Source organism: Pleurotus ostreatus (assembly GCF_014466165.1).
Source record: "Pleurotus ostreatus strain PC9 chromosome Unknown scaffold_5, whole genome shotgun sequence".
In the NCBI taxonomy this organism is placed as follows: Eukaryota; Fungi; Basidiomycota; class Agaricomycetes; order Agaricales; family Pleurotaceae; genus Pleurotus; species Pleurotus ostreatus.
Genome location: NW_023503160.1, coordinates 3,252,878 through 3,276,389, shown reverse-complemented (window position 1 = coordinate 3,276,389; position 23,512 = coordinate 3,252,878). Strand labels below are relative to the sequence as shown.

Below are 23,512 nucleotides of genomic sequence, written 5' to 3'. Positions count from 1 at the left end.
CATTCCCTCGTTCGAACGACGCTGCTTACGTGCGGGCTCCAACTTCGTTAAGTGCTTCATGCGTTTAGAATGTCGCGCAATTCGCCATATACAATTTACAAACCTTAGCCAGAATGTTTGTCATTCTGGGTGTAAGACGACCTCGTGATGAATTCAGGATAATTGCCTGTGCAGGTGATGTCTGGGATCGACAGACAAGGGCACGAGACGTGGCAGCGCTATCGCCTCGAGAAGACCGTCCATCGGCGAAGGTTTCGGAGCAGAGTAACTGCGCACAACCAGAAGGTAGGATCAGCCGTTAATATCTGAACAAACCGAAGTAACGAGACTTTAAGTTTGACGACGTCGGGTTGTTTCTTACGAGAGGCCTGCGGTATATCAGCTTCGACTGCAACGTCTTCACAACCTACGACTTAATCTTTCACAATTGTTCTCTTGGATTATATTCTACAGCTGGAAAGTCTTTGATGAAGCAATTAATACAGCGACGAAATTACCGATACAGCTATGAACGTCTCCCATGCATGCCAGAGCCATGAGGCTTACATCGATCCTGCCTCACTCATAACAGAGAATAAAAATCTTGCCCTCTTTCACCGACAATATGACCGCGCCTTGCGACTGGTCAATATTGAGCGTCTCCACGCTATCCAAGTCCAGCTCCGGGGGCGTCACCAGCGTCTTCACCTCGCCCTCGACGCCGATGCGGGGTCCGCCGTCGTTGGTGAGGTTCTCGCCATCTTCACCGGGGTATGGAGGGAACGTGACGAAGCGCAGCCACTTGGCTTCGGGGTCGCTGCCGGGACGGTCGGCGTCGGTATCGTTGTATTCGATCCACACGGCGTGCCCGAAGTCGACGGCGACTAACGGGCGCGGGCGTTCGCTCATCCCGCCGTTTTCGTCTTCATCCTCCATGCCATCCAACACACAGACGACCTCGAACGGCGTGCTGACGTACCACAGCCGCATGAGCGCGTCGTCGTTGTTCTTCCTCTTTGGGCGGGGCCCCGGAGCACCGCCCTTGGCTGATGACGGGCCTCCCATTGCCTCTTCTGCATGGGACGAGCGAATTCGTCCGGTATCGGACGGCCCGATCGCATGCGTCCAGTTTTCTTGGGAGAGGGGGACGCGGAAGTAATGCTGCGCCAGGACGAAACGCGTTCGATGCGTATCCGGATCGTGAGAAGCTAGCAGCACCACTGTGCAGCTCACGCGCGGTATTCCTGGTAGACTGGGCCACCACTGTCGGACAAAGTGGGCACTCTCAGGGTACCACGGGGGGAACGGGAAGGGGTTCGGAGTCGGGGGAGTAAGCGCAGGGGGGGTTGGTGTAGGAGGGGGCGTCGTCTGAAACGGATCAGTGGGCGTGGTCGAAGTGGACGCGTCGTGATCATGGCCGTTGAGGCCAGGGAGCGCAAGAAATGGCGTTGGGATCGGCGTGCCAGGGTGACTTGCGATAGAGGCGCCGTTTTGTGTGGGCTGGGGTTGGCTTGGGGTCGGGCGAGGGAATATAAACCGTTTGGTGAGGGTCTCCGCGGGGGGTACATGTGCCGCGATAGCAGGAACGGAGGTCTTGGCAGCAAGCTGCTTCTTATACTCTTCCAGCAGGCTTAAGGGATAAAAGTATTGGAAAGCAGAGTCGCTTTCTTCGGAGTGTATGACTATGTTGCGCTCATATAAAATACACGACCAGTTTGAGGACATTTTCTGGGATGGGTGCGGATATCAGATGCTGGGAAGGAAGGACGGCGAAGTGAGACGTACACATTCAATGCCGGTGTCTATGAAGACATACTCTGGTTTATCCCAATCCAGAAGAGCGTATAACCCTATGGTATTCGAACTCGATACCCAAACAAACGCTGCCAATAGCCGAGCTGAAGGATCAAGCAGGAAAACGTTCATGACTACGCCAGTGGTTTTGAATTCCATAACCCGGGAAAACACAGGAGGGGGGCGATCTTTGGCTTCCTTTAGAGCGTGTTTCGGATCTTCTGGGAAGTATAACTTCATGAGTACAAACTCCATCACTCGTTCATCATCGTAGCTGTCATTGAAGTGAGCTCACAAGTTGCCTAAAGGAAATTGAGAATAACGACGTACGCGCCAGACAGGACCTTGGCCATGGTGAAAAAAACTGTTCGTTCCTCGAATTCAACCCTACACTTCCATAACTCCCATCGCTCCCCCGGATTCCATTCTGCAAGACATTGATCCGACTGAACGTCCCAACACACGACTTTCCCGCTCTTGGTCGCACAGAGTGTGTAGCTGGAGGTAATGGGTGATAACCAATCAACGTCTTCGTTTGGAGGAGCGCTGACGACCTTGTACCACGAACTACAGCCGTTGGACTGTGCTTCCAAGCTATTGCCGCATTCGAACGTCGTTGAAATCGGCCTCGGCTCCCGGACTCTCCAAGCACGCTCGTAGCGAGTAGCAGTATTGACCGCTCGTATGAGCTGATCCACGCTGAGGTCCGTTAACCTCTGGAACCCCCTTAAAGGCAGGGCGCGACATCGGCGCAGCAAATCATTGGCAAGCTTCCGATAGACTGGCTTCGTCGTGGAGAACGTGTACAGTGACTTGCAAGTCTAGATGATTGATAATTTAGTAAACGACGTCGGACGTCCGGTCAAGAGATGATGGCCGTAAACACGATCCTGCATGGATAGCTCAGTGTTCTGCGGGTAAAGTCCCCGACGAGGAAAGTGACTGGGGCGGAACGAGGCACTGATCCGTACTAGATCATACTGTCTGAACGTGTTGCGCACGCTCCGTGGAAGCTCCAGCCTCCCGTCATTTGGCGTGGCCCATTATACACACGGCTGGAGGCGCCAGAGCCTCCGTCTTCCTGAATACCTCCGGCAATCTCTGAGCCACCCGAATGAAAGGCCTCTGGCACGCCCCCCTCCAGAGTGTATACCCCCGTCACGATAACGGTCCCCGGGGCTCAAGGAGAACCACAAGAAGTACACTCACCAGGTGCAACGCGTGTATATCCCGTAGATCCAAATAAAAAGTTATATTGAGGAGTAGATCATAGGGGAGGGTATGAAGAGACATGTGAGAGCTGTCGGTGTCCTCTGCTGGTGGTCGCCGTCGTTTCTTCGGATCTCTGAACGGGATCAAAGCTAGCATCAAGCGTCCTGCTTGAATCTCTTCAATTGACCGTGGCGTCAATAATCAGGATTATATTCACAAATGAGCATGACCTTGGCGCTCTTGCATTAGTCCCACGGTCAGAATCCCAAGGTTCCCACGGTCAGAGTGAGGTCTATGTATTCCATGTACTAGCTTTATCATGTTGCTTGTTGGATGATCGATCGAGTGCGAAGGTCCCATCATCAGAGCTCTAATTTTCTAAACAACATGGGTACATTATAACGACCTGGGATCAGTCTTTTCAACCCCTGTGACCGCTTCTGAGTCTTACGATACGTCGTTCGTTCTGGTTCTACTGGTGTCAGTTCTACGATACTGTCCATAGAAACCTCGAGGGCTGTGATACAATACTGACTCGCTGATACCAATACTGCAGCCCTGCTGGTATATGACATTGTATCATCTCCTTAAATTAGACCCGGACCCTGGAAACGCGGAATAGAGGTTTGACAAACTCGGTTGGCTTGGTGGACATTGAGAAGAAAGAATTTGGGGTCTTGTAAAACGGCTTGTTGATGACAGCAAGGTGTGCTACCGACTCCACCAAAGCAAGCTGTCATGAAAGAACGAAAGTGTATCTGTCTGTGCTGCATATGAAAGGCTTAAGCTTCCTTATCCCGTCACGATGCGATCGCTTTATATTTTTTGTTTCATGTCACATCTGCATACGACGGGAGGAAGGGACATTGACGAAAGGACACAATCGACACGGAGAGTTTGGAGTACTTCCGGGTGCCGACTGGGACTTACGAGGAGAAACGAAGTCTTGGGGAACCGCTCAACCTTTCTTTGAGTTGACGGCCTTTGAATGTGCGAAATGGATGTAATCGTTAATTATTACTATCGTTAGTATACATACTTGCTTCTTCTAATCATCGTCGTCCCAATTGCCTGCTTGTTGCGGCACCTTTGGCCCGCCGGCCGGTTTGCTCATTATGATGCTGTCTACGCTCAGAACGGACGTCGCGGCTTCGGTGGCCAATTTTATCGCCCAAGACTTCGACGCTAGTGAATCAGTGATTTTATGTTCGGTCGCCAGGAGGGTGCCATCTGTTTCCGCCTACATGTCGAGTCAGCATCTGTGAGTAGGTGTCATGGGGTCGTTAGGAATGTACCTCAATGTCAACGCCCCAAGCCTCACCCCCCGTTTCCTCGTGCTTGGCCCATAGCCGGCTCAACACTTCATTCCCTTCGGCGCCTCCCAGAGCATTCTCAGCCAACGTTCGCGGGACAACCTCCAGAGCTGTAGCATATCGCTTTACCGCATGCTGTGCGAGCCCCTTGAGTCCGCTGCCATACGTCTCTACCCTCCGTGCTAGCTCCAATTCAGAGGCGCCTGCTCCAGGAACCAATCGCGCATCTTTCATCAAAGCTTTTATGACGTTTACACCATCGTCAATGGCTCGTTCGAGGTCGTCCAGATGATTTGAAGTAGCTCCCCTCAAGACAATTGTTGCCGTACGCGTCCTTTCGCCTGACGAGCTGGCATCAAAACCCTCGTCATCTTCAGCTAGCTGGCGGAGTACAGTCACTCGATCCCCACCAATCTCAATGGTTTCAAAGACATCGACGAAACCGGCTTCTTCGGGCGTGGGTGCTCCAAGGCGAGCTAACGGTGTGGCATTGACGACCCTGCACAGTCGACGAAGCTCGAATTTTGATAGTACTTTGATGACTGCGATGTTGAGACGATTGAGGTAATGAAGAGCCAGGTCGCCAACGGTTGATCCACCGATGATGACTTTAACACCGGAGTCAGCAATTTCCTTGAATATCTACAAATAGAACGCTCAGTAACCTCCGTCAGCGAAGTAGTGACTCAAGAACCTTTTCCATATGCTTCTCTTCTCCCGTCGTGAAATTGAGCATCTCGTCGGCATTTTTGATAAGGACGGTTCCTTTTGTCTCTGTCTGCGAGATATCGATGCCGCATGTGTATACCGCGACTTTGGCTCGTAGGGCCTTTTTTATCGTGCCTTCGGGTTCACGTCCGAAGACCATGCCTTGTACCACCTTGCTCCCAGACAGACTCCCGCCCATGATCTTCACTACTCGTACATTGTCGACGTTGAAGTTTTTGGGATTGGGGGGCATGACAATCAGAGCGGCCTCGGCGACCAAAGCGGCGAGAGTATCTTCGTGCCCATATTGTTTAGACGCGATCGCAGGTTTCAGTGCCTCTGCCAGTGATTGGTGAGTAAGGGGTGTTGACAGGCTAGTCGTAGATAGTTCTAGGGAGAGATTAGATTATAGGTCGATGATCAAGGGAGCACACGCACTTTCTAGTTCGGCCAAGGCCTTCTCGCATGCCAGCTCGTACCCTTTTATGATCTCGCTGGGATGAAGCCCCATCAGCAAAAGGTTTTCCGCCTTCTTCAACAGTTCACCCGCGAATATGAGCACCGTGTTCGTCGAATCGCCCATCTAGATCGAATGAGTTTGGGCCAAGGACAGTAAGGAGCCACGCACCTCGGACTCCTGAGCTTGCGACGCCATGACAAGCAGTTTTGCAGCAGGGTGCACGACCTCGATTTCGCGAATGATCGTTGCAGCATCTGAGGTCACGAAGAGTCTGCCGAGATGGTTGATCAGCAGTTTGTTGCGCCCTAGATCGACTCGTGAGCGCGTATGCAGAAATGAGATGTATGATTACGCGCCATTGGGCCCAAAACTCGTCCGTACGAGGTCGGATAATTCTGCTACGGCTTGGATATTTCGCAGCACCGCGTCTTCCAATCCCGAGACTTGCTATCGTTGGATGAATAGTGATCGAGTACAAGGAATTGGGTAGCGTACCTTGTATCCATCTTTGAATAGCTGGATATTATTGGCTTTAGGTACTTTAAGCGACATTGGGAGATCTAGAGAAACGAAAAGGTCGCGAATATACAACCATACAATTCAAGTGATCAGTTTAAAGGGTGAGAAAGTAATACTGACTGTGGGAATATTATCCGTCGGCACATCGGCCTATGCAACCTTTGTAGAGCTGCGTCGTATCTTAGATTCCCAGAAACTAGTCGCGTACTTGGGTTTTTTACGTTATATTTGGCGCTCCCTAAGGTATGTGGTGCATCGTGCAAGGGTAATGGATGATACTTACACAGTGTCCCCTAGCTCCTATCATCATGTCGTTCCAGGAAGTAAACCCCATGACACTCAATATTCAATATCAATGCTCAAAGGCGACCATACTTTGTGGATGGATGATATTACAAAGGTAAGAAAATATTGTCCCCCTTTTCGCTCCCATTTTATCCAAGGCGCGCAAAGGCGGGAACACACGGTACGTCTATCACTCCATCTACTGACCACAAGAACTCCGTCTTCTACAGAGGATTGGTCTGGCCCATCGGTGAGTACACCCCTTCGCCGTCGTCCCCGTCATTGCTGACAACGCACCATTAGCTTGGATGGGAAGATACTGACGCTCACGGAGAACACCGTATGGAGGAGTAGGGAGGGTTCTTTCGCCATCGACTTTGCAATGGGTACACCATGCAAGCTACCAGCCACCTCCTGCCTAAGAGAGTGGGTCTCCGGGTGTCACCAAGATCGATATGGGAGCTCATATGGATCGATGCAACGCGACGCGCAGTATCAGGGTCCTATCCTCACTGGCAAGGATTCAATACTGTACTCGACGCCAGAGTACCGCAAAAACACTTAGCAAGTGTGTGCTCCAGAAACTTGAACCGCGTCCTAGCTGTGGCAAAATGAGTTGTTGTATGTTTGCTGTGGCTCGCGCATATCTTTTTAAGGCCGTGCTTGGAACCTCATCCAACCACAATACCTTCTTCATTTCTTTCCGCCACCATCCTCAATCTTTCCTGCATAATTCTCCCCCGTCGCTTCGACTCTTCCGCACACATAATATGTCCGACGAACGCGTTACTGCTGACTTCATTAAGTCGCTCTTCCGAGTGTCTGGGCTTGGCGAGCTTGATCTCGAGGAGGGTGAGGACTGGATGGCGTACAGCAGCGGCAGAAAGGTGAGTTGTTCACACCTTGCGTTCTCTGTTTAGTATTAACATGTCCCAAGATAGCTTCCGTCATCCACACGACTGGGTTGTGCGCCAATGCTCAGACAGTCGATGAAGACGATGCTCTCCTCCTTGGCAACGCGGATCAAGACGAACAGAACTATGTCAGCGACGAGGAGGATCTGTCTGGTTATCATTCCTGCTGCGAGGACCTCTCCGCGTTGTCCGATAGCGAAACAGACTCCAAAGGGGTCGAGGCGGCTCAGGAGGAAGGGCACAAGCCTGCCTTTCAATCTTGGTGCATCATTGCTTGAACACACCCATTGTCGCGCGCGATGGTGTTGTCATATCAGCCCGCATCTTTGTCATTTCTTCGTGTACATGCCACTCAATGTATCCTGCCCCCACGCCTATATGATCATCAGTTAGGATGGTAGGAAACGCGATGGACCCTCTCACAGTGTGGTGTACATGTACCAGCAGCATTGGCGGATTAAGACTCGGTAGAACGGATGGCTATCACACTAATCCCACGATTCTGGTGAGGGCTTGTTAACATCTGCATCGAAACGTGCAAATATGAACCAGGGTAGAGACACCTCCATGAATACATGACGACTGATAATAGGATATACGCCCAGGGTATCAACGAAAAATCATTTACCGGCAACCGCTGCTTCAAGCCATGCCCAGAGTTTGGCAGCTACTTCAGGATCTTGAGTAGAGGGGACAGCTTTACCGAGTCTTGCCCACGGTTTGAGGTACTGCAACGGTAGTCGGATTAACAATGTAGACACAATCGGAATACGAGATTAGTGAATGTACATACCTGGCCATTGAGGTTAGCCGCTTCAGGTGCTGTCGCCGCGTACAGTTGTGTGAGGGCGCCATGAGCTGTATCATATCCCTGAGGGTGGTGATTAGTACGCGCAATGGAAGTGTTCGCAATTGAGTGAACACCTACTAGGAGCTTGCCCCAGAAGCTGAACCCCGGAGAATGCCTTGCGAGTTCCGAATTGATAGACCCTGGAAGAGGATATGTGGTTCTGCACAGGCTATCATCAAAGCAAAGCAAAGGAATTAATTACCAGGGTGTAGTGAAATTGACACAATCCCTTGGTCACCATATCGTCGAGCTAATTCTCGAGCCACGACAACGTTTCCCTGTGCACAAGACAATAATGAAGGCGAACTTCACTAGTAAGAAGGGTCGACGTACGTATTTACTTTGGCTGTACAGATACTGCGTGGAGCATTTGCGCCTGGCCGGTCCGTCGGAGAAAGTGTCGTATTCCAAACCAGGCCAAAATTCGTGCCCCCATGAAGAGACCGTGACGATGCGAGCATGCTTGTCCGGTGAAGATTGCGCCGCTGATAGGAGTGCAGGCATGAGCAACTGCGTGAAATGGAAGTGGCCTTGTCATAGCTAGATTAAAAGCAGTCCCCCTGACAATGATAGCAAGAGACGCGCACCGATAACATTAGTCCCAAACTGCATATCGTAGTCGTCATCCGTCACTTGATCTATGGGAGGATACATCACACCGCTGATGCGATTATTTGAGACCAAGGTATCGAATCAGGATACGAACGCCACTCACGCGTTGTTCATCAGGACGTGCAACTGCTTCTCTTTCCTAGTATGAAGCGTCCTTTATCAGAAGGCAGTTCGCGAGCGTGTCGAGAACAAAGCTCACCTCAAAAACTCTTCCGCCGCTTTCCGTATGTTGCTCAAATTTCCTAGATCCAAGCGAAGGAAAATGGGCTCCTTCCCCGTGACCTCTTTGAGCTCGGCAATCGCGCTTTGAGCGCGTTCCTCGCTCCTCGAGGCCATGTATACGGTGGCATTATGAACGAGCAGTGCTCGTACACTTTCTTTCCCTATCCCCGTGTTGCCGCCTGACAACTCCATCTTCAAATTGATAGCTCATGGAATCATGATACTGCATACCAGTCACGATGACGACTTTGCCCGAGAGATCAGGAATTTGGTCAATTGACCATACGGGTTTGGGAGGATAAGTCTGGTCGATTGAATTTCGAAGCCACTCCATCGTTGATGTCGACGATTCGAATATGATTTAGTTGAGCCTTGTTACCCGTGAGGAGTGGGCGTTGTACGTTGTACGTTGTGCGTTGGATGGGAAGCAAGGAAGCTGATATATACATAGTTGTGAACTTGCGCGTCCATCCGGCACCGCGGAGTGACCCGTGACGCGGCTCACAGGTCGCTTGTCCCTATGCAGTACGTATCGCGCGCTACCATTCAGTAGAAATGCCGTACCTGTCTGGAGGAATCTCTGCTCCGGAGAGATCTACTCACATGTACACCACGCCCATCGCATTCTTGGCACCATTGCTTCGTAACGATGTTTGGGGATATGATGGTATTGGTATCGACAGCCTGAGATAGATACGGTTAAGTTGAATAGCAATGAAGTGTCTCGCCACATTGGGTGATCTTGCGCTCGCACTTTTACAGGACAACTTGCATTCGGACCTGTGAGTTGATGGTTTGTATACTCTCGCGTTCATCACGCAATTCTAGTGCAGTGCTGCTAATATCTATACCAAGGACGAATCAAACATGTAAATGCGAATAAAGATATTAATACTTCCATCGACGACACTAATACAGCCCGGGCTATCGACCATCCATGAATCATTTATCGGCAACCGCTGCTTCAAGCCACGCCCAAAGTTTGGCCGCTACTTCGGGATCTTGGGTAGATGGAATAGCTTTACCGAGCCTTGCCCACGGTATGAGGTACTGCGACAGCAGTTAGATTTAACGGCATTGATACTCTCGGGGCTTGGTGGTAGATCGGCGAATGCGACATACCTTGCCGTTAAAATCGGCCGCCTCGGGTGCTGTTGCAGCATACAGTTGTGTAAGCGCACCGTGAGCGGTGTCATAAAGAAGATAAGCCTATAAGTTCGACGCCTATAGTCAGTACGTGCAATGGCGATGATACGTCTATGAACACATACAAGGAGCTTGCCCCAGAAGTTGATTCCTGGTGTATGTCTTGCGAGTTCAGAGTTGATAGACCCTAGAAACAAACGTGCATCAGCGATCACGGTCCTCCGCTGGTTCCGAACGGCGGACGCCGTCATCAAGGAATCAAAGTGGACTTACCAGGGTGCAGGGCGGTTGATACAATCCCTTGATCAGCATATCGTCTAGCCAATTCCCGAGCGACAACGACATTTCCCTACATGGACAGTAAGAGCAAATCTTACCGATAAGGTAGAAGATCGACGCACGTATTTACTTTGGCTGTATAGATACTGGGTAGAGCATTTGCGTCTTGCGGGTCCGTCGGAGAAGGTATCGTATTTCAAACCAGGCCACAATTCGTGTCCCCACGAAGAGACCGTGACGACACGAGCATGCTTGTCTGGGGAAGACTGGGCCGCCGATAGGAGTGCAGGTAGGAGCAACTGCGTGAAATGGAAGTGTCCTGTTATGACCGGGCTGTAAGAGGGCTTCCTGAGAATGGCTTCAACGAGAGCGCGCACCGATAACGTTAGTCCCAAACTGCATATCGTAGCCGTCATCCGTCACTTGGCTTATGGGAGGGTACATCACGCCGCTAATACAGTTACATGACGCCAAGGCAATATCAGATACTCAATATCACTCACGCGTTGTTTATGAGGACATGCAACTGCTTCTCTTTGCTGGATTGATGCGTATCAATCAGAATACAGTCCGAGACGCCGAAAGCAGTGCTGAGTGCTCACCTCAAGAACTCTTCAGCTGCTCTCCGTACACTGGCCAAATTTCCTAGATCCAGACGCAGGAAGAAGGGCTCCTTCCCCGTGGCCTCCTTTAACTCTGCGATCGCACTTCGAGCGCGTTCCTCGCTCCTCGAGGCCATGTATACGGTCGCATTATGAGCGAGTAGTGCTCGTATGGTTTCTTTCCCAATCCCAGTGTTTCCACCTTACAAGTTTGCCATCAGTCGCTGATATCCAAAACATCATAATGCACCCACTTACCAGTTACAATAATAACTTTGCCCGAGAGATCAGGGATTTGGTCAACTGACCATACGGGTTTGGGCGGGAGGTTCTGATCAATTGAACTTCGAATCCATTCCAACATGATACAGACGAGTTAGATGTAATTTAGCTATTGGTTCTCGTTATCCGTGAAGTGTCGGTAGAAGAGAGCTCAAGAAGGTCAACTACGGCGCCCACACCCGCGGCTGGGCCGGGCCGGGCCAGCCGAAGTTACGAAGCAAAGGGAGCTCCCGATCGAAGTTTACTCAGTCTCTTTTCAGCTTGAGCTGGCTAGCTATACCTATACTTAAATTGAATCTCAAAAGAGCCAGCGATGATACTCGGTCTCAAAAGTGCGACTCTTCCTCCTAGCCTTTCAAGATAGAACTATTTTATATTCTCCAAGGTCGTGCTATCTCTTATCCTCCAACCACTGAGTGGTTTCCATTGTGCGCATGGTTGAGAAATATCCTACCACGCAAAGACCCTGCTTACCGACACATTGTTCGTTCTGGGTGGCTGCAGCCGCGAGAGCGCCGGTTATGGAGGGCTGTCTGGTTGTAGACCGACGAAGTGCCTCCGCTGGGATACCATGATAGCGCTCGTGTCAAGTGGAACCTATGTGACCTTTGTTTCTTCAGTTTTTCCAGTAACTGTGCAAACCCCGGCTTTCAGACGGCCCGAAAAGCTGGGAGATCAATCAATCATGAGCACCATTGATAACGGGCCCCGTTATCATTCAGATTCAACTAATGTTATTGCGGCGGTACACGAGGTGGTGTGCGTGTTGATGAATATCAATCATATATTACCTACAAGGGCGCACAGATCTTGGGGCATTCAGTAAGACGAACAATTGTTCATGCAGCGTGGTGACAGGCACAAGGGAACATGAGAATATACCGGAGAAAGAATCGTCAATTGTGTAATATTTCGAATGTGTATGTCGTCGAAAGAAGCTTCGAGGCGATTCAGAACCCAGCTGATTCGACTTGTGAGTTCGCGTTGACTTCCTCTGGTCTGATGAAATCAGGTCAACGTGTTCAACCAAGCATCTGTACGTACTTTTCCCTTGAAATCGAGCCTCGTTCCCTTAGGCGGAGTGCCGCCCTTGGCTTAGAAGCTATGTGGCGATGTTCCTTTGATAATATGGCTTTTTGCGGACAATTATCGGACGGCATTCAAGGAAACAAGGAAAACAGCATGCATCGCGCTTTGATATCGATTGCGTGCTGGTCGGTGTCGCTTTTATTGGGGGTTTTTACTAGAAAGGATTGCTGAGCCCGGTAGCTTATCAGACAACGTGTAATGCTTGGATGATGGCCGTGCTCAAGCCGTGCTAGTAGGGCATGAACGAGGCAGCTGCTAACAACACACACTGTCTTTACCCTTATGAGCTTCACATGGTGGGCGGGGTTCAGTCGTGAGCATGTAACCTGAGGTAACCTGGTGTCGGCGAGGCTAGAATCTTCGAATTCTTTCTTCTGAACTTCGCGGCGAGGCGAATAGCTTAAGAAACTCAAGCAGTAAGTCGGGGACTACTATCTTAGCACCAGGAGTTGTCATCCTTCAGAGTGGTGATAGACGGGATATCGATTTGGATACCGACAGATTGCCAAAGTTAGAAATACTGGGGCGCGGAATGGCGCGGGGGGGTTGAATGACGGACATTGTCGGGGAAGAAGATGCCGTACTACCTGATCGATGTGTCGATGATCGGAGTTCGATCGCAAATATGTACAAAAATATCACAATCGCACGAGTGCTGAGTTTGAAAAAAATCGGGCTGTTCTGAACGTATATAAGGGCGCCTCAGGCAACGCAGTCATCTCCATCACCCCCCTTCTTTGTACTTGCACTATTGCATGTACTCGAATCAACTCGGTAGCAGCCACAATCCACACAGAGGGTGTAAACACACCGCCGCCGGTTTCGTGATAGCTAGCCATTAAATTTCCCCCATCGTCCTTGTCTTATTCACTCAACTACTATGGCTCCCTCGAACATCTCATCTGGGCTCAATACCCCGAACCCCGAGTTCGAAACAGTCCTTCCAATTCACCCTACCGCGGCGCGTCGTCCCAACACCCTTGTCGTGCAATCCGAGAATACCCAATACTCCGATGAATATATTACCTCCAGCTTCAACAACCGCGGAGCAACTGTGAACCTGTCCGAAGGACAGATCCTCGTCACCCCGACTGTCCAGCCTTACGAATTCCAGACCAAGAGGTCTGTTAGCAAGACTGGGTATGTGCTGTTATTTCCTTCATTGAAGCGATGTTTAATTGCTGTTTTGCTGCGCAGCCTGATGATGATTGGGATGGGTGGTAACAACGGCTCCACACTCTCTGCAACCATCCTCGCGAACAGGCACAACATTGTCTGGCGCACGAAGGAGGGCGTTCAGCAGCCGAACTACATTGGCTCCCTCCTTCGCGCCTCCACCGTTCGCATCGGCTCTGAGCCTGGCACGGGCAAGGAAGTCCACATCCCGATTTGCGACGTCCTCCCTATGGTTCACCCCAATGACCTTGTCCTTGGTGGATGGGACATCTCCGGCGTGCCTATGGACAAGGCTATGGACCGTGCTCGCGTCCTCGATTATGACCTCCAGCGCCAAGTTGCCCCATATATGGCTCTGCTTGGCAAGCCTCTCCCTTCCATCTACTACCCCGACTTTATTGCGGCCAACCAGGAAGCCCGCGCCGACAACCTCATCCCCGGCGACGATAAGCATGCCCATCTTGAGCACATTCGCGCTGATATTCGCAAGTTCAAGCAAGATAACGAGCTCGACTGCGTCGTCGTCTTCTGGACCGCGAACACCGAACGCTACAGCGACATCATCCCCGGTGTCAACGATACCGCTGACAGCTTGCTCGCTTCCATCAAGTCGTCCCACGCTGAGGTCTCCCCTTCGACCCTCTTCGCCGTTGCCGCCATCTTGGAGGGCGAGCCATTCATCAATGGCGCCCCGCAGAACACCTTTGTCCCGGGTGTCATTGAACTCGCCGAGCGCAAGCAGTCCTTCATCGGTGGTGACGATTTGAAGTCTGGTCAGACCAAACTCAAGTCCGTTCTCGCAGAGTTCCTCGTCAACGCCGGAATCAAGCCTCTTTCCATCGCCTCTTACAACCATCTCGGCAACAACGATGGCCACAACTTGTCCGCAGAGAGGCAATTCAAGAGCAAGGAGATTAGCAAGAGCAGCGTCGTCGACGATATGGTCAACGCCAACCGCTTGCTTTTCAAGGCGCCTGAAGTCGGTCCCAAAGGTGTCCCAGTTGGCAAAGGCGAACATCCCGACCACATCGTCGTCATCAAATACGTCCCAGCTGTTGGCGACTCCAAGCGTGCCATTGACGAGTACTACTCCGAGATCTTCTGCGGCGGTAGATCCACCATCAACATCTTCAATGAATGCGAGGTAAGCTACCCTGTTCTCCCTTATGCCGGTGGTATCTGACTGACGTTTCAAACCGTAGGACTCCCTCTTGGCTACGCCTCTCATCTTGGATTTGACAATCCTCACTGAGTTGTTGACTCGTGTCAAGTACCGCGATCTTTCTGCCGAGTCGAAGAACAAGGAATTCGCTCCTTTGTACCCTGTTTTGTCGCTCCTTTCCTACATGTTGAAGGCCCCCCTCGTCAAGCCCGGCACCGAGGTCATCAACAGTCTCAATAGACAGCGCAACGCTCTCGAGTCCTTCCTTAAAGCTTGCGTGGGCCTTGAGGGCAGCAGTGACTTGCTCCTCGACACCAGGATCTGGTAAACGTCTTATACCGTTCAATTTCCTAGACAAGTAGACTTTCAACAGTCGTGATTCTCGTGCTCATATACCTATCATTCAACTGATGCTCAAATATATTGTGTCTGTTTGACTCGCTTATGTGATATATTGTCGACCAGACGTGCAGTACGAGTGAATGCTGGATACTGGATGAGTTGAACAAGGAACCCTGTTTGCCTGCCACTGGCGAGTCAGGTACGTCCGATGGACTGTGGCCTAGATTTGTTCAATCGCTAACTAGGATGTCTCTGCGCTGGCCTCTAAGCTAAGTAGTGGAGCGACGAACATCATGATTCTTAGAACGTCCTCGGTCTCCAGTCAACTGCAAGTGCGCAACGGCATTATTTGACGTTGATTACACAACTATTTCTTAGCTTTGTATCAACCTTTTGCGCATGCACGAGCTACTCCACAGTTCCAACTACTCGTCTACCAAATGGTATTTTGGAGAACCTCAGCAACATCTTCGGCGAAGAGTACGTGCGCTGGGCCTGCAGACAAATTAGTTCACAGCATACCGGAGACGCTTGGAAATTTGACTCACTCGAAGGATGCAGATTATCGCTACGTTCATATCGGAGATCAGCCAATAACGTATAAAATAGCGGCTGTTGACGACTTACCCCCAGAATATGCCAGGTCCAGCACCGAAAGTGGTGGCGTCCACAAACCCGTACGTGGTCGGCGAGTCCAAAATCCTCGTGAACGTAGCATGCGAGTCCCAAATGTAAGTCTCAACCTGGTATTTATCCTTCAGCGCGCACACAAGAGTTAAGATTGAGAAGTTCGTACGCCAGGGTGGCTGGCTTTGAACGCAGCTGCTTGTGCTGCGAGCTTTGCGTTGAAGGTATTGATAACAACTCTTTCCGTGTCCTGCGACCATTGATCTGCTGCTAGCATCTAGAGTGGGTGGCTTTAATGAGATATCCCTGCGGTCACCGTATAGGTTCGTACCATAGGGGATCGATCGATGGGAGGGACATTGACGAAGAGGAAGTTCCTGGCGCCAGTATCACTGTATGATTCGTCTTCAGCATCATCCGCTCCGGATCAGAGCCAACTTACTACTACAAGAAGCCGTCAGTACTGACATCATTGAAATATTGACATTGATAACGTACTAATTTCTGCACAAGGGCGAATTCGGCGTTCAAGAGGACATCAGAAAAGCTGTGAGATGGCAGCGTCAGTTCTCTGTGCCCACCGTTTCCCAAAAGGTGGTACGTACGCATCACGATCTTCTAACCAGAAGCTGTTCCCAATGTCGTTGATTCCGATCCAAATAGAGAACAGAGAGTTGGAGCCGGTCCATGGGGTCGAAGGGGGTTTGGTGCCAGCCGTTGCGAGGTATTGGTCGACCTGTTCGGTGAGGGAAATGACGGTTGGTTGATATGGAGCAACAAGATTTGAATCAATCGTGGCTCCACCATAGGCATAGTTGTAGGTCAAGATATGCGATTTGTTATACGTAGTAGTTCCGGCGCCGACCCAGTTGATGCCACCGGTGGAAGTCCACCCAGGGAACGTTGGGTTTCCAATTGGGTTGTCGGCAGAGGGAAGAGTACCATAAGGGTCAAACCCGGTCTGCGTGTAAGAATCGCCGCTATGAAACAACGAAGTGTCATTAAGTATCCAGCCGACGATCAAAGTGGACGTACAAGCTGAACCAATAGTTGGCGCCAGTCGGCTGAGGAACAGATGAGGAAGAGGTTGTGGAAGACGAGGAAGAGGTTGTGGAAGAAGACGATACCACCGCGCTTGAACTGGACGAGGGGGTTGCAGTGGAAGGCAAGCATTGGCTATACCCTACTCGAGCTGAGTTACGTGATAGTTGGACACAGGAATGTACTTACAGTCATTCTGCTTTATGCATTCGTTCCTATTCGGCCAATGTTATGGTATGACTAGTGGGTAAAAGGAAAGCATACCCTGAGGCACAAGTCGTTGGACCAGTCCAGCCAATACCACCACCTTATAAACACAGTCAGTGCTTGTCTACCAATCAAGTCAACTGCACTCACATTGTCCCCAGACCGTTTGCTGGGCTAATGCAACGGGTGCAAGGACAAGAAATGAAGCCCCCAGTAACCTCAACATGTTGATGTTCGAGAGTCAAGTGTAGCTGAGGGGGTTTGGGTCAATCGAGACTTCATATATGGGATTAGGGAGCTGGAGCGGCTAGTTTATCGGTATCGGGAATTCGGAAAATATACCTCGTCCTATTAGATGGAGACAGCGCGAGCAGCCTTGACCGAGATATCACCGAAGACATGTACACAAGAGGAGGGTTGCGTTGGGCCAAGTAGGAGAACGAGGGCCAGCCACTGCACGGTGTGAGGTGCAATATCTCAGACGTGTCTAAGGGCTACGCCTGAATTGCCCCGAATCGCTGGAATGCGAGGGATGAATAGTGTCTAAAGCCGGAACAGTCACAGAACATGACGGAATATTCACTACTAGAGTAGTAGCCGTCAGCTCAGTTCTGCGACTCTCGATGCTCGCAGACAGATACGATATTCAAACTCACTGTTGATTAATTATTGCGCGAGCCTGACACCCAAGCGATACGGATAATTACAGCGGAGGCCCGGGAAGATTACAGTGCTTAGGAACATCGACTGCTGATCTGCCACGAGCGAGCTTGAAATTTGTTGTGTTATAGGGCCTATTCTACGTGGCGAAAACATGGAGGTCATTCGCCCTAATGGCCACTTGACCTGGCTTGATGTGTTGCCGCCGATCTTAGCGTTAAGCCGCGAAGCGAATTTAAGTAGAAGACTACCGACTACATGCCGTAGCATAAGCACATTTCAGGATGAATGGCAACGACCTCACCATACAAATTCGTCTGTTCTGCTGAGGAGGCCATAGTAGCCCCTCTACTAAAATATCGCGTTCGTCCCATCGTTTTTGATACCTGACTCACGCGGACTGACATGAAAGAGGACGTGATTCAGGATCCTGAATGGGGTCGATATATAGCCTTCGCATCTTCCTAGAGGAAATCTAGTATTACCAACGGACTCGGTAGATAAGACACTGAACCTACAACCTTGGCAGTGATGATGGTCCTGGTGCAAACCGGCGCCTTATGGCTGGCGCTTCGGAGCAATCCCTATTACGGGTCCTGGAATGAAATGAAAGGATCCGTTCCACCTCGTAGTCACATGTAACTAGTCTAATAGACCCTTGATACTGCCCCTGGTGCGTCAGTCTAGTTAGGCTGATTTATCTGTTTCGCACTCACTGGCAATAATTAGGTGAATAATCCTTCGTCTGGAATAACGATGGGCACCCGCATTTGGCAGGTCCCTTCAACGCCATCAGTTGCGACGACGTGTCAATCCCGCTCCGGCTATAACCACCATCCGATTCCGACGACTACATGCGGCTAGTCCCTGGGCGCACACCGACGCTCCCTGGCGCTAAAGGTTCGCACGCCGCTGTAGACGGTGAGCTCGGTGTGTGCCCTCCTCCCTCCCTTTTATATGACATACTATACACTAATCAAAAGCTATGGTCATCTAGAATACGAATCAAGAACTCATATACGGCGGTTACACGCTCGGGAGGGCGCGGGGCGGGTGCGGAGTAAGTCAGGTGACTTACTCCGACTCCGTTGATCTGCCCAATCTAGCTAAACTTTACCCACGCCCCTTCCTTGCGTCTCACCACCACCTCCTCGCCATTGCCCCCATTGACGACATGGGCAAATCCCGAAGAGTTGGCGTTTCTAGACGGGTGCGCGAGAGTGTGGGCGCTTCCTCTCACTCCTCAGCCGTATCGCAATCATCTAGACGAATCCTAACACCGACACTACGGGTTCAGCAACGGGAAGAGGCGGCTGCCCTGTACAGTTTACAGCGTCAAGGCGCGTCAGACTTCCCTCTCGCTTTATGAGCTACTGACTCCTTCACCGTAGGACTGAGCCACGAACACCGCCAGATATTGGATGAGTTGCGTGGTGAATCACCCAACGTTAGCGTGGAGCCGTCTGGGGATTTTGATTTGAGGGGAGATGACGCAGATTGGGAAGAAGTAGGAGAACTTACGGGAGATCAAGCGATGGCTCAGTCCATCCATGAGCTCGTGGCTCAACAGTATGTTTCCTCTGTGTATCCTCTTTGCTGCTCAACTATTTTACAGATGGCAAGGCCAACGTTACCACGATGGGCGGACTCGACGGCAACGCAGGGAACGGCTGACAGCGAACTGGAAGCCACTGATGGAGTCAATGACGGCTGCCTACCTCCGCTGGAAGTACCCTCAAGCCCCCTTGCATCCCCCGTCGTCTACGCCTGCTCCCTATTTTGAAGACCCTCAATCTATGGAGACATCGAGTGCCGATGATCGTTCTTCTGAGAGCGGACAGCCACAACCGCAATCTGTTCCGGAGGACCCGTCCACTGAATACGACTTTTCTATAGAAGTGCTTGACATCTTTTCACTAGATACCATTGCAACTATCAAGCGTTCGAGTGAAGATTCAACTGCCGCCGCCATTGTTGAAAGCGGTTTCATCCCCCCCACCCCGTACTCCCCCTCCCTTTTAGTTTCTGTCAAGACCCTGGAACTCTTCCGCCGTCTTCGGCTCCGCAAGCCATCGTTCAGCGTAGAGGCATTCGCAAAGGTCGTCTGCGACTTTTACAATGTGAGTTGGGCACCATCTTAAGTGTCGAAACTGATACATGTTTAAATAGATGCCCTATCGTTACCGCTTCCGAAATGCTTTAGCGGAGTCATTCGATGTTTACCTCTGGATTCTACGGGAGATCGACGCACATATCAAGACCACTCTTCATCAAGATTCTCCCGACTGGCGCGCTCTGCATTCCTGCCCACCCTGTAGCTATGAAGTGAGTGCAATTAGCCTCCGCCATCATATACTAACCATTCATCAGCTTGAGGGCGAGCCAGCTCTCAAATTCCGTCGGATGATTGTTATCGACGGCAACAACTCTCTGAAGCGAACTGCTCATGTCGGCCACCGTCAGACTGCTGACACGCGGACCTTTGATGAAGGGGACTACTTCCTTGCTCCGCAATACGTTGATCAATTTGCTAACGAGGTACGCAGCCGGCCCCTCCCGCCTACTGATCGGGAGGACATGGAAGATCTTGACTCATTGTCGCTGGCGGCTGACGGTGCCACCCCCTGTGCCGACAACTGGAAGGCTGCCGCCGCAACCGAGCATAAAAAGATGTGGGCCGTTTTTGAGGAAACAGGTATCTTTGCCTGCGCGTGCAGACATGGGTTCATGCTATGGATTGCAGATATGATACGTAGTGGTGAACTGTATGTATGCAGAGTAACAATGTTGTATCCTCTAACACTCTGACAGGGCCAAGTATCCGTTGGCCATGGTTGCGAAGGCCCTCGAGACATTAGGCTCCGATATTCTGATGGGATATGACATCGGGTGCAGTTTTAGCTCGACCCTGGCCCATAGTTCCCTTTCCTCGAAGGCACAGGAACTGCGGTTTCGCCTGTGCGTCAATGCATTTCACGGGTACTCTCATAACTACGCATGTCAGATGAAGAACCATCCAAACATCATTGAGGGCATGGGCCTCGAGGATCTCGAGACACTCGAACGTATCTTCAGCAGCTCGAATCAACTTGCTCGGATCATTCGTTACTCTTCCGCGTTCCGGCGCCGGCTCTACATTGACACATACTTTCATCAATGGGATGAAGACAAATACCTAAATCTCGGACAAATGTTACTCAATAACTATAAACAAGCTCTTCTTATCAAGTCTGAGGAGAGCGCGATGCTAGCTGAAACTATGCAGTCTGCGAACGTCACCTACGAAAATCTCGCTGAGTGGAAGGAAGATCAACAGCACTATTTCGCGACCCTTGGCCAGGAACCTGAATACAATGTTGTTGCGATCGAGTACGTTGAGTTGTTGCAACAGCTCCGAGATCTAGAGTCGGTGATATTCACTGATCGAGCGTATCACGACCCTTACTCACTACTCCCTGTAGAGCAAAGATGCAAACAACCAGCTCCCGTTTTCTGACGACAACGGCGACAGCATATAATTTCCGCTTTGCAGACACGGGATACGGTCAGGCATATGGCCTGGACCTCTCGACTACTCGCAAGCTTGAGACAGAGCGCCGGTTTGCGCGGGAGCAATACCAGTCAACATTGCAGGATGTCATTGCTATGGAAGTGTCGATGGGGATTGATAAACGCTGGGAACCGGCCGACAAGACATATCTTGACACTGTCAAGTATATGCACCTCAGACGCTATCACCGTGCGCTCGAAACACTTCAAAAACTTGTTATTCAGCGTCTATTTGAACTTCACAAGATGAATCTCTCGGGAACCGGTAAGTAATTAAGTATCAATCACTACATGATATTCATCGTCTATAGGTTACAAATTACGAACTCACATTGCGAAGTCCCTGCAAACACGATGCAAGGCGATTCAGAGGGCCGTGAACGCATATAACTCCGCTGCACTAGAACTCGATCCTCCTCGACCCACACTCGACTGGTCCCAAGTTTCTCACTACTCATTCCTTGAAGACTTTGATCTCCTTCGCAGCACTCGTCAGGACATTCGCGCAAAACCATGGGCCCAACCACTTTTCTGTGAGATGATAAAGCGTGCTAACCGGCTTCAACGTGCGGAGGAAGAAATCCTACGATGCAATATTGAAAGCCGTCGTTTATTGACATCAATCGCTGATGAAGAATGCGAGTTTGATGAGATATTGAGCCAGGCCGAAGCTACCCATGACCCACATCTTGGGGCATTGCACGATCATATTATCCGTAGGTGTAAGGGCAACCTCAAGATGGCCGCAGAGTGCAAGCCTAGCAGAGGGAGAATCCAAAGAGATGAATAAGACTAACTACAATACATGAGAGAGCTGCTCACCTAGCAGAGGGAGAATCCAAAGAGAACAGGATGGGGATTCTCCATGCTAGGAAGCGAAGTATATACTGTAGTAGCGTGGGAGGAATGAAGGGTAACTGTACAGTACACCAGCCACAGGTACGAACGAATATCACAAGGTACGAGGGGGCATGTGATAATGAAGTGGAAGGGGAATGTACAGGAGCCGTGCCAGCGACCTGGGGGGGTGGGGACAAGGAATAACGAAGTGGGAAAGGAAGATGGAGGTAGCCCGGACGAGCCCCGAAGTGTATCTACGAGTCCGAGCGAGTCCGAGCGAGTCCGAGGCGTCCGAAGCGCGGGAAGACTTCGGAGTCACCGGACGAGGCTCGGATGCGAAGGGAGTGAACAGAAGGGAAGCGGAAAGGAAAGGGAATGAAAGAAAGAGGAAAGGGACGAGGAGGAAGGGGACGGGACAGGGGGAAAAGGGGAAAATAGGAGTGTCCCCTTACATCACCCCCCCCTTCAAGGTTGCGGCGACCCGGCGCAAAGATTCCTGCCTGCCGCGCCATGAATTCACCAACCCCGAAACTCCGGATTGCTGCGAGAAGATGTCGAAGTACGATTGCGCAGAGCCCGGGGCCTTCCGACTACGCCAACGCTCCCAGGACTGGTCCAGTGCTGCAGGAGTCATCCGGAGAGGTAGAGCAGTCGTCGGAATCATCGGACTCGTCCGGAGTACGCGTACTGCATCCGGATGACGATCATGGAAGTCCTTGACCTTCCGGGCAGCATGCTGGAGGTTGCTTGCGGGCTCCCAGGAGTCGTGCTCAATACCATAGCCTCGCCAACGCACCAGGTACTTCAGGACCCGACCGAACCGTCTGCTATTCCGGACCTCTTCTACCTCATGCTCCTCTTCTCCGTCAACGAGCTGTGGAGGTGGCGGAGCGACAGGGCGTCTACCCGGAATGGGGTCCGGAACGGAGGGAGAGAGTTTGACCACCGGGAAGACGGGATGGAGACGGGATAAGCCCGGAGGGAGCTGGAGTCGGTACGCTGCCTTGCCAACCTTCCGGACGACCTTGTAAGGACCGAGTCGTGCGTGTCCGAGTTTCCGGGAGGGTCGGGCAAGGTTGATGTCCGATGAGTCCAGCCAGACCTTGTCACCCGGTTGGTACTCCGGAGCAGGAGTCCGACGCTGATCGTAGTAGCGCTTCATGTCGTCCTGAGCCTTGACCAATGCGGAATGAGCCTCGTCGACTGCGGACTTCATCCGGTCGACGAACTCGTTTGCGGACTCCATCCGAGACGGTGGTTGGTGAGGTTCGAACCCGAGACGAGGATGACGGCCGGTATCCAGGAGGAAGGGTGACTGCTGAGTGGACGCATGGACCCGGTTGTTGTACGCGAACTCCGCCATAGGCAGGAGGCGAGCCCAGTCGTCCTGACGCTCTCCGACGAAGATCCGGAGATAGGACTCGAGTTCCTGGTTGGTCCGTTCCGTCTGTCCGTCGGACTGAGGGTGGTACGCAGTGGAGGCAGCCAGCTTGATTCCGAGCATCCGGTAGACTTCTCGGGTGAACTCTGCGACGAATTGTGGACCCCGGTCGGACACAACAGACCGAGGGAGTCCGTGCAGCTTCCAGACGTTCTGCAGGTACAAGTTTGCGGATCCGAGGGCAGACACTGTGGTGTGAGT

At 51.4% G+C, this 23,512-nt stretch overlaps 8 protein-coding genes across 8 annotated transcripts; 3 read left to right on the top strand and 5 right to left on the bottom strand.

Moving 5' to 3' along the window:
- Positions 1–558: 558 nt before the first annotated feature.
- PC9H_008203 (uncharacterized protein) lies at positions 559–3,141 on the bottom strand (the record flags this gene model as incomplete). Its single annotated transcript, XM_036777718.1, has 4 exons — positions 559–1,707; positions 1,765–2,047; positions 2,104–2,594; positions 2,983–3,141. The coding sequence occupies 4 exons, from the start codon at positions 3,139–3,141 to the stop codon at positions 559–561; spliced, it is 2,082 nt and encodes a 693-aa protein (XP_036631338.1).
- Positions 3,142–4,033: 892 nt separating this feature from the next.
- CCT8 (T-complex protein 1 subunit theta) lies at positions 4,034–6,018 on the bottom strand (the record flags this gene model as incomplete). The annotated part of the gene is made up of 7 exons (XM_036777717.1): positions 4,034–4,225; positions 4,281–4,940; positions 4,993–5,396; positions 5,445–5,589; positions 5,635–5,737; positions 5,819–5,913; positions 5,962–6,018. The coding sequence occupies 7 exons, from the start codon at positions 6,016–6,018 to the stop codon at positions 4,034–4,036; spliced, it is 1,656 nt and encodes a 551-aa protein (XP_036631337.1).
- A 1,022-nt stretch (positions 6,019–7,040) lies between these two features.
- PC9H_008201 (uncharacterized protein) lies at positions 7,041–7,462 on the top strand (the record flags this gene model as incomplete). The annotated part of the gene is made up of 2 exons (XM_036777716.1): positions 7,041–7,157; positions 7,208–7,462. The coding sequence occupies 2 exons, from the start codon at positions 7,041–7,043 to the stop codon at positions 7,460–7,462; spliced, it is 372 nt and encodes a 123-aa protein (XP_036631336.1).
- A 342-nt stretch (positions 7,463–7,804) lies between these two features.
- Positions 7,805–9,202, bottom strand: PC9H_008200 (uncharacterized protein; the record flags this gene model as incomplete). The annotated part of the gene is made up of 9 exons (XM_036777715.1): positions 7,805–7,912; positions 7,978–8,055; positions 8,113–8,174; positions 8,237–8,312; positions 8,368–8,564; positions 8,622–8,695; positions 8,750–8,785; positions 8,846–9,047; positions 9,100–9,202. 9 exons carry the CDS (start codon positions 9,200–9,202, stop codon positions 7,805–7,807), a joined length of 936 nt encoding a protein of 311 aa, XP_036631335.1.
- A 608-nt stretch (positions 9,203–9,810) lies between these two features.
- On the bottom strand, positions 9,811–11,259 carry PC9H_008199 (uncharacterized protein; the record flags this gene model as incomplete). Its single annotated transcript, XM_036777714.1, has 9 exons — positions 9,811–9,918; positions 9,991–10,077; positions 10,140–10,201; positions 10,288–10,363; positions 10,416–10,612; positions 10,671–10,744; positions 10,797–10,832; positions 10,896–11,097; positions 11,154–11,259. The coding sequence occupies 9 exons, from the start codon at positions 11,257–11,259 to the stop codon at positions 9,811–9,813; spliced, it is 948 nt and encodes a 315-aa protein (XP_036631334.1).
- A 1,887-nt stretch (positions 11,260–13,146) lies between these two features.
- On the top strand, positions 13,147–14,932 carry INO1 (Myo-inositol-1-phosphate synthase; the record flags this gene model as incomplete). The annotated part of the gene is made up of 3 exons (XM_036777713.1): positions 13,147–13,406; positions 13,464–14,586; positions 14,645–14,932. The coding sequence occupies 3 exons, from the start codon at positions 13,147–13,149 to the stop codon at positions 14,930–14,932; spliced, it is 1,671 nt and encodes a 556-aa protein (XP_036631333.1).
- Positions 14,933–15,379: 447 nt separating this feature from the next.
- On the bottom strand, positions 15,380–17,047 carry PC9H_008197 (uncharacterized protein; the record flags this gene model as incomplete). The annotated part of the gene is made up of 11 exons (XM_036777712.1): positions 15,380–15,441; positions 15,495–15,514; positions 15,574–15,689; positions 15,743–15,850; positions 15,905–15,978; positions 16,068–16,120; positions 16,179–16,553; positions 16,609–16,756; positions 16,804–16,829; positions 16,879–16,921; positions 16,972–17,047. The coding sequence occupies 11 exons, from the start codon at positions 17,045–17,047 to the stop codon at positions 15,380–15,382; spliced, it is 1,101 nt and encodes a 366-aa protein (XP_036631332.1).
- A 1,288-nt stretch (positions 17,048–18,335) lies between these two features.
- PC9H_008196 (uncharacterized protein) lies at positions 18,336–21,820 on the top strand (the record flags this gene model as incomplete). Its single annotated transcript, XM_036777711.1, has 8 exons — positions 18,336–18,411; positions 18,873–19,050; positions 19,097–19,601; positions 19,651–19,806; positions 19,852–20,246; positions 20,293–20,862; positions 20,943–21,295; positions 21,342–21,820. 8 exons carry the CDS (start codon positions 18,336–18,338, stop codon positions 21,818–21,820), a joined length of 2,712 nt encoding a protein of 903 aa, XP_036631331.1.
- Between the last annotated feature and the right edge of the window lie 1,692 nt (positions 21,821–23,512).